We start from the raw sequence: 15,810 nt of genomic DNA, 5'->3' as shown, positions 1-15,810 counted from the left end.
TACAATTATACCCAAAATTGTTATCATTCTAACCTAGAAAATTCTTATTTTAAAATAAATTATTATTATATAAATTCTTATTATATAAATTCTTATATAAAATCGGGATTTATGGGTAAAAGAAATTTATTATGAGGTTGAAAAAATATTGATAGTTCGTATTGTTAGACTGAAATTCCCTCTAATATAAGAATCATTTATTTTAAAAGCATTATAGTTTACAGAAATATATATATATATATATATATATATATATATATATATATATATATATATATATATATATATATATATATATATATATATATATATATATATATATATATATATGTATCTATGTATATGTATAATGTATATATATAAGGAGGAATTGTGGTTAAAATTTTTAAGTAATAACTGTCCCTTAAAATTTAGACATAAATTCAATCTAAATTTACTTTTAAGCTTCACAAATATTCTAGTATTTAAAATTACTAAAGAAAATGATAATTTGTGAATAATAGAGGGAAGAATTGTGGTTAAAATAAAGATTAAAGCAATGTTTGTAACTTCAAATCTTACAAATAAATTCAATATAAATTTCTCACTTTTAGTGTTATAAAATATTGTAATATAACAAATTAGTATAGAAAATAATAATGTGTAAATTACAGAGAGCGAAATTGTGGTTAAAATACAGCTTAAAGCAATGGGTGTCACTTCAAATCTTAGAAATAAATTCAATCTAAATCCATATTTCCAGCGTAATAAAATATTACAGTACAAGAATTAGCAAATAAAATAATAATAAATTAATAAAAATTGGATGAAATAATGTGTTATTGTGGATATAAGTATAGTGTGTGTTAGGGCGAGGCTGGAGCACCTCTCTCTCTCTCTCTCACTCAGCAACACCGTCAACATGACGTCGGTGAGTTGTTCTTCTCTTCTTATTTACTATATTAAGGCCTTCGATGTACCTCTCTGGGCAGCGCTGTGCGGCCCTTGTGGGTTTAGCGCTTAGTTATGATTGTAGGAGTGGTAACTGTAGCCTTCTCTTGCCCTTAAACTCGTATATATAAGAGCATCATGGGGTCTTGATGCTGCCATGTGTTATTCAGTGATAAGAACATAAGAACATAAGAACGAAGGAACACTGCAGAAGGCCTACTGGCCCATGCGAGGCAGGTCCAAGTCTCCTACCGGCTTAAGCCAATGCACCCAACCTAGTCAGGTCAGGTCACATTGACTTAAGGGAGGAACACGGCAACCGACCTGTTAGCACAAGCTATCAGGTCTAACTCACACCCACCCACATCTACTCATGTATTTATCCAACCTATTTTTAAAGCTACACAACGTTCTGGCCTCTATAACGGTACTTGGGAGTTTGTTCCACTCATCCACAACTCTATTACCAAACCAGTACTTTCCTATATCCTTCCTGAATCTGAATTTTTCCAACTTAAAACCATTGCTGCGAGTCCTGTCTAGGCTAGATATTTTCAGCACACTATTTACATCCCCTTTATTTATTCCTGTCTTCCATTTATACACCTCAATCATATCCCCCCTAATTCTACGTCTTTCTAGAGAGTGCAGTTTCAGGGCCCTTAGTCTATCCTCATAGGGAAGGTTTCTGATACATGGGATCATCTTTGTCATCCTCCTTTGTACATTTTCCAGAGAATTTATATCCATTCTGTAATACGGTGACCAAAACTGTGCAGCATAATCTAAATGAGGCCTAACCAAGGATGTATAGAGTTGAAGAACAACCTGAGGACTCCTATTATTTATGCTTCTTGATATGAAGCCAAGGATTCTATTAGCTTTATTGCGAACACTTATGCACTGTTGTCTTGGTTTCAGATTACTGCTAACCAGAACTCCTAAATCTTTTTCGCAATCCGTAATATTAAGATCTACATTATTTAGTTTATATGTGGCATGGTTATTGTCCTGTCCAACATTTAGAACTTTGCATTTGTCTATATTAAACTGCATCTGCCACTTCTCCGACCACTGCATCAGTCTATTCAAATCTTCCTGGAGTGCTCGAACGTCCTCGTCAGAATGAATTCGACGGCCTATTTTGGTGTCATCGGCAAACTTGCCGATGTCGCTCTTTATGCCCTCATCTATGTCGTTTATGTAGATTGTGAACAGCAGGGGGCCCAACACTGACCCCTGTGGAACACCGCTCGTGACGCTTCCCCACTCTGATTTCTCCCCATTTATGCAAACTCTCTGCTGCCTATTTGTCAACCATGCCTCTATCCAGGAAAAAATTTCTCCTCCTATTCCATGTGCTTTAATTTTCCTCAATAGTCTCTGATGTGGGACCCTGTCAAAAGCCTTACTGAAGTCCATATACACAATATCATATTCATTACCATGATCTACCTCCTCAAATACCTTAGTGAAAAAAGTTAATAAATTCGTAAGGCAGGAACGCCCCTTTGTAAAACCATGCTGAGATTCGTTGATTAATTTATGCTTTTCAAGGTGGCTACGAACTGCCTCGGCAATTATTGATTCCATAAATTTTCCCACTATGGAGGTTAGGCTTATTGGTCTATAGTTCGAAGCTAAGGACCTGTCACCTGTTTTGAAAATAGGTATCACATTTGCCATTTTCCACTTATCTGGCACCATGCCAGTTTGTAGTGATATGTTGAAAAGATTAGCCAAAGGTGTGCTAAGCTCCTCTTTACATTCCTTTAAAACCCTTGCATACAGTTCATCAGGGCCTGGGGATTTGTTAGGTTTTAATTTATCTATTTGCCTAAGGACCATGTCACTTGTGACCCTAATAGTGCACAGTTTATTATCGTCCTGTTCTACATAATTTATCATTACTGGTATATCGCTGGTATCCTCCTGTGTAAAAACTGAGAGGAAGTATGTGTTAAAAATTCTACACATTTCCTTATCACTGTCAGTGAGCTGACCCGAGGAACTTTTGAGTGGGCCTATCTTGTCCCTGATCTTACTTCTGTATACCCGAAAGAATCCTTTTGGGTTAGTCTTCGATTCTCTTGCAACTTTAACCTCATAATCTCTTTTTGCTTTTCTAATTCCCTTTTTTATTTCTCTCTTTAACTGAATATATCGATTTCTTAATTGCCCCTCTCCTCTTTTGATTTGCATATATATGCCTCTCTTTTGACCAATCAGATATTTTAATCTATTGTTCATCCATTTAGGATCATTTTTGTTTGATCTGATTTCCCTATTTGGAACATAATTTGACCGAGCAGCTAGAACTATGCCCTGGAAAGCATCATATCGGCAACCATCACCACCTACCTGACCCTTAGTCAGGTCATTCCAGTTCAGCCCACCTAAGTAATTTTTCAGTCCTATGAAATCAGCCAAGCGAAAGTCAGGGACGGAGACTTGATTGCCATTATTAGGGGAATTCCATGATATATTAAAACTGAGTGATTTGTGATCACTCTCCCCAAGCTCATCATTAACCTCAAGATTATTAATTAGTGTTTCCCTACTGGCAAGAACCAAGTCAAGGAGGTTATTTCCCCTAGTTGGCTCTGTCACAAACTGTTTTAAAAAACAATCCTGGATCGTATCAAGAAAGTCACCTGACTCTAAATTTCCTGTCAAATTGCTCCAGTCAATCTGTCTATAGTTGAAATCTCCCATTAGCACAACATTTTCGTATGTAGATGCCTTACGAATTTCGTCCCATAGAAGTTTACTGCACTCCCTATCAAGATTTGGGGCCCTGTAAATCACACCCAAAATTAGTTTTTCTCGGCCCTCGAGAAGCTGTAACCAAACAGATTCAGTGGCTGACGCTTCTAATTTAATATCTTGTCTTACACAACAATTTAAATTGTCTCTGACATACATCGCTACTCCACCACCTTTCCTGTTGACCCTGTCAGTGTGGAATAATTTATAGCCTTGTATGTGACATTCAGAGGGCATCTCTCTATCTTTCAGATTGAGCCAGGTCTCTGTTATAGCAATAATATCTATGTTTCCTGCACTTGCAATTAATCTTAGCTCATCTATCTTATTTCTAACACTCCTGCTATTAGTATAGTAAACCTTAAGGGAGCTAGTCCCTTGCTGCCCTCTGCTGCCCCCCTTTGTTAGCTGACCTGTTCTATTGTCTTTATTTATAACTTCATGCTGAATGCCTTTTATACATTTACTGTTTCCAACCCTAGTGTTGCAACCTGCTTGTTTCCCACACACACCCATACCTCTATCTTCCATCAGTTTAAAATCATAGGCATTTCACCAATGGCCTTCTCAATCGAGTCTGCAAGTGCTACCACCCCTGCCCCAGAGAGATGTACCCCATCCCTTGCATACATATCATGTTTGCCATAAAAGTTGTTCCAGTTGTCAATGATGGTGGGACCTGGTATATATATTTACGTAGGTACACGAATTATCAGACTAGTAATGTGTAAAATGCCTAGGATAACCCCCTTTAAAAAGGTCAATTGACTAATTTGCATTGGTGTCCGTGTAGATATGTGAGTTCCGATGAGTTGATGAGCAAGACACGTGTCTAACACTTAGTCTTATGATTGTGGGAAAGCTTCACCACAGTGCCCCTCAAGGAAGGTTCCTTGATGTTGGTGAGGGGCTCTTGATTTAAGGAATTGGATCTGTGCTCCATTTCCCCGAATTAAGCCTGAATGCCTTCCACATCCCCCCCCCCAGGCGCTGTATAATCCTCCGGGTTTAGCGCTTCCCCTTGATTATAATTATAATTATAATTATTCACCACAGTGGCTTCATCAGTCCAGTACACAAGAATGGTGAAGATCAGGAGGAGTTTGAGGTAATCAGGCCCCTCAAGGGAGGTTCCTTGATGCTGGTGAGGGGCACTTGATCTAAGGAATTGGATCTGTGCTCCGGTTCCCTGAATTAAGCCTGAATACCTCCCCCCCCCTCCCCCACAGGCGCTGTGTAACCCTACGGGTTTAGCGCTTCCCCATGTTTATAACAATTGAGGTAATCAGTCCCTCAGCCTCCAGGTAGGAGTCTACTCCAGCCTGAGGGACTGATAACCTCAAACTACTCCTGATTGTCACACTTTTGATAAGCAATCCTGAATCGTATTAAGAAAGTTGCTTGAATCTAAATTTCCTGTCAAATTGCCTCAGTCAATTTGTCTAAATTTAAAATCTCCTATTAGCACATTTTCGTATGTAGATGCCTTACGAATTTCTTCCCACAGAAGTTTACTGCACTCCTTATCAAGGTTTGGGGGCCTATATATCACACCCAAGATTAATTTTTCACGGCCCTCTGGAAGCTGAAACCAGATTGAGTGGCTGATGCTTCTAATTTTATACCTTGTCTAACACAACATACATCACTAATCCACCACCCTTCCTGTTGACCCTATCAGTGTGGAATAATTTATAGCCTTGTATGTGGCATTCAGAAGGCATATCTCTATCTTTCAGATTGAGCCAGGTCTCTTGTTATAGCAATAATATCTATGCTTCCTGCACTTGCAATTAATCTTAGCCTATCTTATTTCTTACACTCCTGCTATTAACATAGTAAACCTTAAGGGAGCTAGTCTCATGCTGCCCTTTGCTGTCTCCCTTTGTTTGCTGACCTGACCCTAGTGCTGCAACCTGACTGTTTCCCACACACACCCATACCTCTTATCTTCTGTCAGTCAGCAATGGCCCCCTCAATCGAGTTGGTATATTTGACATAGAAATTGGACTAGTTGTCAATGAATGGGGGTGCAGGTTCTTTGCAGTAAATCTAATTTTTATTCAGTTTTTAACCCATTGCTGCAAGTCATGTTGTGATTAGATATTTTCATCACATTATACCCTTCAAGTTAATAGAAGACCTCTGATTGGTTTTAAACTTTCATCACTGGTGCATTTTCTTTGAAGGAATTTTTGCAGTGTAAGTCACAGTTTGCTCAAATTGGTATAATGGTTTGTGTGACAGATGGAAAATGCATCCATTGATCATCTTCAAGCCTTACCTAAAACAATGTTTGCAATTCCTGGTCCTCGTAAGTGACTTATGGATGTGGAGATATGTACCATTCTTGGGTTGCAGAGCAACTGAAGTACATGTATATCTAATTGGCAGGTGCTAGTTTGGCAGTAATGTTGATAAGTGGTATGTCTAAAGTGGCTCAGTAAACCTATTGCAGTGATGCTCAGGCTTTAACTTAAGAAAGCAAAAGCACTACAGCAGGCTTGATGGCCCATGCAAGGCAGGTCCAAGTCACCCACTGGCACAAGCCAGTCGGGTCCAACTCTCACCCACTCATGTACTTGTCTAACTTACTTTAAAAGTACCCAACATTTTAGCTTCAGTGATGTTACTAGCTTGTGCTAATAGGTCTGATGCAGTGTTCCTTAAGTTCAGACCAGTGCTTTCGTATATCTTTCTAAATCCAAATTTTTCCATCTTGAACCCATTGCTGAGAGTTCTGTCTTGGTTAGATATTTTTACCACGATATTTACATCCCCTTTATTTATTCCTGCTTTTATGTAAAGGCTCTTTAAATTAAATTTGACATGATGCTATATCCCATTACATAGGCAGTGGCACTGCAGACAAAATTTCATCACCCACTTGACTGATCGACTGCTCTTAAATATTTTCAGTATTGTTTAAGGAAATAGATAATTTATATTTGTTTTATACTCCCAGGTAAAGTCTTCAGCAAAGAAGCCGCAGGCGAAGACCATGGGTAAGTCCACGGCAAAATCTGCGGATAAGGCCAAAGCAAAGCCCACGGATAAGGCCAAAGCAAAGCTCACAGAAGCCAAAGCAAAGCCTGCAGCGGCCAAAGCAAAGCCTGCAGAGGCCAAAGCAAAGCCTGCAGAGGCCAAAGCAAAGCCTGCAGAGGTCAAAGCAAAGCCTGCTGCAGATAAGGCCAAAGCAAAGCCTGCTGCAGATAAGGCCAAAGCAAAGCCTGCTGCAGATAAGGTCAAAGCAAAGCCTGCTGCAGATAAGGCCAAAGCAAAGCCTGCTGCAGATAAAGCCAAAGCAAAGCCTGCTGCAGATAAGGCCAAAGCAAAGCCTGCTGCAGATAAGGCCAAAGCACAGCCTGCTGCAGATAAGGTCAAGACAGAAAAGGTCAAGACAGAGAAGGTCAGGACAAAGGCCTCAGAAAAGATCAAAACAAAGTTCACAGCTAAGACCACAACCAAGGCCGCTGGTGGCAAGAAGCCCCTAAAGCCACGTGCCCAGATGAAGAAGAGCTTAGTTGCCAGGGGAAAGATTACCAAGGGTCGTCGTGCCAAGAAACTACAGCTTAAGTTCCACATAGACTGCCGTCAGCCCGTGGAGGATGGAATCATGAATGCTGCAGACTTTGTAAGTGTCTTTACGTAATTCTCATCTTAATTACATTTACATATATATAATTTTGGTGCTTTGAATTATCTAATTTTTGTTGCATACATTTAATATGACCTATAGAACTGTATATTACTCCATTACATAATTGGGAAACCTCTCACTAATCAGACTAATAGAGGGAAGGGGTGTACAGTATTGCCAATTGTCTGCTCCTCCCAAATTGCAAAACGAATATCTCTTGATTGTTTAATTGTAGACTGTAGTAGTGGACTTGGTCTCCTATTGCAGAAGACAATCGATCACTAAGAATATGGTTATTGTAACCTGTAATGCTACAGGTAAGAAGAATTACATGAAGTATTAGAACCTGTATGGTAATTATATAATTACATAATTTACAGCACCCACCCTAGTACAAACACCGCACATGATAAATTTACTTTATTAATTTTTTCATTACATACCCCCACCCTTTATTTCTATGCTTAATATAATACCCAGATTGTTAAGCTAATTATATAATGTGATTCTTCAACCTTAAATAGCCAAACTGTTGATCATATGGTTTAAAAAAAAAAAAACTCAACTGGTAGAGACTAAATCTCAGGTTTATCACATCAAAGCTAGGTTAAGTCAACTAATTTTCTTTCTGAACTAGTTAGATCAATCATTTTATTTTGTTGGCTGATGTTAACAACTGCTGATGTGCTAATGTCTGGGGCAGATTTCAATTTATAGTTTGTGAACTGCATTGTCTTGGTTTAGTTTTTGTATAGTTGATGACTATTGAGATTTGCTTCTGCTTAAATACATGTATTAAGTTTGGGTTTCACTTGTTAACTGGCACTAATAGAACAATAGCTAGGGTGACCTTCCCTAGTTGGTTGCTAGTAGGGCCAACTTCCCTACAGTGCCAAACGGTTGTTCTGTCTTGCAGGAGACATTTTTGCAGCAGCGTATAAAGGTTAATGGCAAGGTCAACAATTTCTCCAATCAAGTGTCATTGGAACGAAATAAGCACAAGATCACACTTAATGCAGATATTTCCTTCTCCAAAAGGTGTGTATATTTTTTTTTTTTAAATGAAAGCCAGGTTTTTGTTCTGTATATTGACACACAAAAAAAAAAAAACTCAACTGGGAGTATAAGTGGAAGATGGGTATCAATAAAGGGGATATAAATAAGGTCTTGAGGATATCTCTCCAAGAGAAAATCCGCAGTAATGGATTCAAATTAGACAGGTTTAGATTTAGAAAGGAGATAGAAAAGTATTGGTTTGGAAATAGGGTAGTTGATGAGTGGAACAGTCTGCTTAGTAGGGTTATCGAGGCTAAAACCTTGGGTAGTTTCAAATTTAGGTTGGATAAATACACGAGTGAGAGGGGTTGGATTTGAGTGGGACTTGCAAATAGGTAAACAATTATCAAAGCTTATTCCTTGGGTAGCATTGAAAATTGGGTTGGGCAAATATTTTGTTAGTGGGATGGATTGTGAAGGACCTGCCTAGTATGGGCCAACAGTCCTGCTGCAGTGTTCCTTTCTTATGTACATGGATAAAGTTAATATATGGCACTGGAATATACACAAGGCTCAGTTTTATCTGGCATGTAAGAAAGAAGCAGTATGTGTGTAATAATAAAAAAAAAAATTAGAAATTGCTTCAACTGCTTTGAAGTTCATGGACATATCCAAATGATTATCAGTGAAAATATTGGCAGGTTTAACAACAGGAAGTGGTAACTGTTGAAAGGTGTTAAATAAGAAGGCTATGATTTAACCTTTGAAAGTACAGTGGACCCCCGCTTTACGATCACCTCCCAGTGCGACCAATTATGTAAGTGCGTTTGTACGTGTATGTTTGGGGGTCTGAAATGGACTAATCTAATTCACAATATTCCTTATGGGAACAAATTCGTTCAGTACTGGCACCTGAACGTACTTCTGGAATGAAATGTCGTAAACCGGGGGTCCACTGTATTTTAGTAGAATTCTGGCTAATATTTCCAAAATGATGAAGCTACCTGAAAGGGCACTTGTTAAATCTTTAATTGCCATTTCAGATGCCATTAAACAAAAAAAAATAGCTTTATCGTTTCAGAGGTACTAGCCAGAATTCTACTCAAAACAATAAACCCTTGCTATCATAGGAACCTATAGCTACCTCCAGTATAACTTATACAGGCTCTTACCACCTAGCGACGTACTAGTTTACCGACCACTTGAACTTCCAACCAGATTTTGGGAAATGTTGAGTGAGTGCGTGGGGAGTTTTGAACCAAGTGTGAGGGTACTTGTCGTTGAGGATTTCAATGCTAAAGTGGGTAAAAATGTTGTGGAGAGGGAGTAGTGGGTAAATTTGGGGTGCCAGGGGTAAATGAAAATGGGGAGCCTTTAATTGAGCTATGTGTAGAAAGAGGTTTAGTAATAAGTAATACATATTTTATGAAGAAGAGGATTAAATATACAAGGTATGATGAAAGTAGTTAGATTTTGAATTGGTGGATACAAGATTGATGGGTAGGCTCCAGGATGTACATGTTTATAGAGGGGCAACTGATATATCTGATCATTATTTAGTTGTAGCTACAGATAGAGTAAGAGGCGGATGGGACGAACAGAAAATGGCAACAGCAAGTAAGAGAGGTGAAAGTGTATAAACTAAGGGAGGGGGGAGTCAGATACTATAAGCAACTATTGGCAGAAAGGTGGGCTAGTGCAAGTATGAGTAGTGGGGGGGGTTGAAGAGGGTTGGAGTAGTTCTAGAAATGTAGTACATGTATTAGAATGTAGGGCAGAAGTTTGTGGCTATAGGAGGGTGGGTGCAGGAGGAAAGAGGAGTGATTGGTGGAATGATGAAGTAAAGGGTGTGATAAAAGAGAAAGGTAGCTTATGATAGGGTTTTACAAAGCAGAAGTGTCATAAGAAAAGCAGAGTATATGGAGAGTAAAAGAAAGGTAAGGAGAGTGCAAAAGGAGGGCAGATGATAGAGTGGGAGAGGCACTGTCAAGAAATTTTGATGAAAAGAAAAAAAATTAGAGTGAGATGAACAAGTTAAGAAAGCCTAGGGAATGAATGTATTTCAGTTAAAAACAGAGTAAGGGAGTTGGTACATGGGAAGCTGGAGGTATTGGGTAGATGGCTGGAATATTTTGAGGAACTTTTGTATGTCAATGAAGAAAGGGAGGTGGTAATTTCATGCACTGGCCAGGGAGGTATGACATCTTTTAGGAGTGAAGAAGAGCAGGATGTTAGTGTGGGGGAGGTGCGTGAGGCATTACGTAGAAGGAAAAGGGGTAAAGCAGCTGAGGCTCAGGTTAGGGTGTGTAGAAGAGAGGGAGACTACTTCCTGGTAAAAGTAGGTCTTAGACAGGGATGTGTAATGTCACCGTGGTTATTTAATATATAGATGGGGTTGTAAAAGAAGTAAATGTTAGGGAGAGGGGTGGGATTAAATTATGGGGAATCAAATACAAAATGGGAGTTGACAGTTACTTTTTGCTGAAGATACTGTGTTTATGGGAGATTCTAAAGAAAAAGTTGCAAAGGTTAGTGGACGAGTTTGGGAAGGTGTGAAAAGGTAGAAAGTTGAAAATGAACATAGATAATAGTAGTGATGAGGGTATCAAATGATTTACATCAAGAAAAATTGGATATCACAATGGAGAGAGGGAGAATGGAAGAAGTAATGTTTTCAGATACGTATTTGGGAGTTGACGTGTCAGTGGATGGGTTTATGAAGAATGAGGTTAACCATAGAATTGATGATGGAGAAAAAGGTGAATGGTGCATTGAGGTACACTGTATATGTGGAGACAAAAAACATTCCCTTCTTTGCCTCCATAGATAATGTATGAAAGTATAGTGGTACCAACACTTATATGGGTGTGAAGCTTGGGTTGTAAATGCTGCAGCGAGGAGGGGGTCGGTGGCAGTGGAGATGTGTCTAAGAGCAATGTGTGGTATACATATTATGTAGAGAATTCTGAGTGTGGAAATTGGGAGATGTGGGGTTAATAAAAGTATTAGTCAGAGGGCTGAAGAGTGGTTGTTAGGGTGGTTTGGTCATTTAGAGAGAATGGATCAAAGTAGAATGACTTGGAGAGCATATAAATCTGTAGGGGAAGGAAGGCAGGGTAGGGGTCATCCTCAAAAATGTTGGAGGGAGGGGGGGAAAGGAGGTTTTGGGGGCGAGGGGCTTGGACTTCCAGGAAGCGTCTTAGATAGGAGTGAATGGAGACAAATTGGTTTTGGGGCCTGACGAGCTGTTGGAGTGTGAGCAGGGTAATATTTAGTGAAGAGATTCAGGAAAACCAGTTATTTTTACATAGTCAGACTTGAGTACTGAAAATGGGAAGTACAATGTTTGCACTTTCAAGGAGGGGTTTGGGATATTGGCAGTTTGGAGGGATGTTGTATATCTTTATATATGCTTTTAAACTGTTGTATCTGGGCGCCTCTGCAAAGACAGTGATTATGTATGAGTGAGGTGAAAGTGTTGAATGATACACAAATAACCCGCACATAAAAGAGAGAAGCTTACGACGACGTTTCGGTCCGACTTGGACCATTGACAAAGTCACTTTGTCAATGGTCCAAGTCGGACCGAAACGTCGTCATAAGCTTCTCTCTTTTATGTGCGGGTTATTTGTGTATCGTTCCAGTCACGGTATTGTGCCTTTTTGTTATTTATTTGTGTTGAATGATGAAAGTATTTCCTTTTTGGGTCATCCTGCCTCGGTTGGAGACAGCGGACTTGTTGGGAAAAAAAAAATAATGTATATTAGAGCTGATTTCCTCTGTTCTATTTATTACAGTAAACTACTGTGTGAACATTTTAAAAATACAGTGGACCTCCGGTTTTCAGCCAGTGCAGAAATTGAACACTTTTTTTTTTCGGTGAAATTTTACCCCCAGATTTTGTGCATCCGCTCAGAAATCATTGGTGCCACACGTATTCACCTGGGCCGTTCATATGTTCGTGACTCACTCTTTGGCACATTAAATGTCTTATTTTAGGTTAATATAGACATTTTTATTAATCCATCTGTGATATTTTCTTCAAAATTAAGAAGAAACACATTACATAGCATATAAACATGCCTTTGTTACTCTTTCACCAAGAGTTTCCCTCTAGTCTTACGCCATAGTTATAATACTAATAGTATGTAATAATAATCACTCGTGGGCCCACTAAATGTCTTATTTTACTTTAATATAGACACTTTCATTAATCCATCAATGTTATTTTCTTCAAAATTATATAAACACGTTACATATATAGTATGTATATAAAAACATCCAATGTTTATATGCGATGTATGTTTAATAAAAAAAAATCACTCGAGCACATTAAATGTCTTGTTTTAGGTTAATATAGACATTTACATTAATTCATCTGATATTTTCAAAATTATATAAGAAACATTACATAGCATATAGCATATCAACATGCAATGTTTATATGCTATTGAGTGATGAGTCTGGTGGAGGGTAAACATTGTTTTCTCTGGTCAAGCGTTTGAGAAAACCGTGAATCTGGCGTCAAACCCACTACCAGTATAGTATGCTTCTCATTTAACGACCAATTCTCTTACTGGCCTACTCTTAGGAACGGAACCCCGTTGTTAAGTGGGGAGAGGCTGAATTTTTAAATTCTCGGTAGAGAAGGTACATCAAAAGTCTAAGTTGTATTTAAAAATCTTGATACAGTAAAAAAAAAAATAAGAAAGTAAGTCTCCTAAATGTTAAATACTTGCTAATGCATTGTCCTTGTACCCCATCTACAGGTCCTCACCACTTGATTGAAAACTCCCCAAACACACTTTTTGTCTCAAAATCTTTCCTCTGCATTCCTTTCATCTCCACATACACAACACTTAGTATAATTCACTTTCCACATTCAACCCTTATTTTAATCCACACAATCCTTGAATTTATGCATTTATATTCCTCCTTTTCCTTCCATAACTGATCAGTTTGTAAACCTACACATTTTTGCCAGATACCTGAAGTACCTGACGAAGAAATATCTCAAGAAGAATAACCTTCGTGATTGGCTGAGAGTGGTGGCACCCCCCACTGCCAAGGACACCTACGAGCTCAGGTACTTCCAGATCAACAATGAGGAAGAAGATGACGATGATGGTGACGAGTAAATCACAGCTCAATAAAATGTGAAGTTTATTTCGCCTTTCATTTACTACTGTGAATAGGCATGTTTTTTCCTTTTATTACAGATGTTAATTTCAATGGATAGTGACATTTAAAGCATCTAGTTTTACCTAGTAAAAAGCTGCTTAAAAGTATAATGTATCATGTACTTCCATGTATTAAATTTCATAACCAATTACCCAGAAACTGGCATCTCTAAAGTGCTACATAACCTTTGTGACACATGGGATTGTGATTTTTATTGTTAAGTATGGGACTCGCTTCCCATGATTAGTAAAAAAAAAAAAAAAAGGTATGGGACTACCAAATTTTTTGCAGATACTATTAAAAAATGGCTGACGGTAACTTTAGCACATCTCTGCTTAAGTATACTGCCTTTGACAACTTTTGGAGTGTAGAGAGAGAGAGAGAGAGGCAGTTCAGCCTGGGCGAGGCTTTTCTAAAATGCCTTTGTTCCTGTAAGCACCATTATTGCTGTGGGTTTAGCACTCCCTGTGAGAAGGTTCTCGATCTGATGAATTGGGCCTCTTGCCTTTTTTCCTCATGTTTAAATGCCTCCTACCCTCTCCGGTCATCCTTTGGAGATATGCCTTTGTAAATTAGGCTGGAGGCTGCCGAAAGGTTGGGCTTATAACGGAGGTCCCTCCCCTTGGGATCAAACATAACCTCACAGACAGCATAAACTAGGGTTTAGTGCTTCCCCGTGAATGTTATGCTCAGCCTTCCTTTCAAGGGAGGTTCTGTGCTGCTGGTCCTCCCCTCAAGGAAGGTTCCTTGATGTTGGTGAGGGGCTCTTGATTTAGGGAATTGGATCTGTGCTCCAGTTCCCCGAATTAAGCCTGAATGCCGTCCACATCCCCCCCCCCCCCCAGGCGCTGTATAATCCTCCGGGTTTAGCGCTTCCCCCTTGATTATAATAATGTGCTGCTGGTGGTAGCGCTGTATGACCCTTATGCGTTTAGAGCTTAAGTTTATTCAGGTATACACAAATAGTTGCATAATTATCATACGTAGCATGTGTAAAAAACCTAGGATAACCCAAAAAGAAAAGTCTGTGACAAGTCCATGCACTATAACTATGATTCCTGCCCCTCAGGGAAGGTTCCTAGATGCTGGTGAGGGACTTGATCTAGGGAATTTGATCTGCTCCAGTTCCCTGAATTGAGCCTGAATGCCCCTCAAGGAAGGTTCCTTGATGGTGAGGGGCTCTTGATTTAGGGAGTTGGATCTGTGCTCCAGTTCCCTGAATTAAGCCTGAATGCCTTCCATCCCCCCCATAGGTGCTATATAATCCTACGGGTTTAGTGCTTCCCCCCTTGATTATAATAATAATACTCCCCCACCCACAAGTGCTGTATATTCTACGGGTTTAGCGCTCCCCCTGGTTATAATCCCCTCGCTAGTATCGAGGTACCTCCCTTAAAAGGAGAGGTAATGTATTAAAAAAAAAAAACACGATGCTATAGCCCTTGTGTGCTGTATAGTCCTTGTGGCTTAGCGCTTCTTTTTTGATTATAATAATAATAGCCCTTGTGCCTTAGCGCTTTTTTTATTATAATAAATATGGTACTACCTCCACAGTTGATGTTGGTGAGGGGCTCTTGATTTAGGGAATTGGAACTGCTCCAGTTCCCCGAATTAAGCCTGAATGCCTTCCACATCCCCCCCCCCCAGGCGCTGTATAATCCTCCGGGTTTAGCGCTTCCCCCTTGATTATAATACCTCCACAGGTGGCCTGGTGGCTAAAGCTCCCGCTTCACACACGGAGGGCCCGGGTTCGATTCCCGGCGGGTGGAAACATTTCAACACGTTTCCTTACACCTGTTGTCCTGTTCACCTAGCAGCAAATAGGTACCTGGGTGTTAGTCGACTGGTGTGGGTCGCATCCTGGGGGACAAGATTAAAGACCCCAATGGAAATAAGTTAAAAGCCATGACGACTACTTTTTTTTGGGTTATCCTGGGGGCTAACTGGGGTTTAAAAACCAACAAATCTTTATCTTTGAAAGATTCCCTGCTAATGAATGTTAGAGAGGTTAAGAAAATTCCAACCCTTCAAGGGGGCCCGGCGAAAAGGGGTTTTCTGAGGGAATTAGACCTGCCGGCCCTTCCCCAGACCAAACCCAATTTCCCCCAATCTCCCCCCCCCCATCCCATCCTCCCCTTTTTTTTCCTTTCCCCCCCCCACCCCCCCTTTTTTTCCCCTTCCCCTTTTTGGGCCTTGGGATTTCTCCCACAGGCCGCTAGTTCCAGGTAGGGGAAAAATAAGGGGCCATCCCCTTCCTGAGGTTTTGGCGGGGGGTGGGTGGGAAACTGGACGCCTGG

General features: G+C 39.7%; 1 protein-coding gene across 1 annotated transcript; it reads left to right on the top strand.

Moving 5' to 3' along the window:
• The first annotated feature begins 797 nt into the window (after nucleotides 1-797).
• Nucleotides 798-13,498, top strand: LOC138852846 (large ribosomal subunit protein eL22-like). The gene is made up of 4 exons (XM_070086043.1): nucleotides 798-910; nucleotides 6,662-7,330; nucleotides 8,253-8,374; nucleotides 13,317-13,498. Exons 1-4 carry the CDS (start codon nucleotides 902-904, stop codon nucleotides 13,468-13,470), a joined length of 954 nt encoding a protein of 317 aa, XP_069942144.1. The 5' UTR covers nucleotides 798-901; the 3' UTR covers nucleotides 13,471-13,498.
• Nucleotides 13,499-15,810: the final 2,312 nt, after the last annotated feature.

This window comes from Cherax quadricarinatus, chromosome 18 (genome assembly GCF_038502225.1).
Source record: "Cherax quadricarinatus isolate ZL_2023a chromosome 18, ASM3850222v1, whole genome shotgun sequence".
In the NCBI taxonomy this organism is placed as follows: domain Eukaryota; kingdom Metazoa; phylum Arthropoda; class Malacostraca; order Decapoda; family Parastacidae; genus Cherax; species Cherax quadricarinatus.
The sequence above is the reverse complement of the archived record's forward strand: the minus strand, read 5'-3'. Positions and strand labels throughout refer to the sequence as shown.

Excerpts from the sequence above, each read along its gene's own strand:
- LOC138852846 (XM_070086043.1), top strand. Across the intron at positions 7,331-8,252 it reads TCATGAATGCTGCAGACTTT|GAGACATTTTTGCAGCAGCG; the intron begins GTAAGTGTCTTT and ends TCTGTCTTGCAG. Across the intron at positions 8,375-13,316 it reads GATATTTCCTTCTCCAAAAG|ATACCTGAAGTACCTGACGA; the intron begins GTGTGTATATTT and ends CATTTTTGCCAG.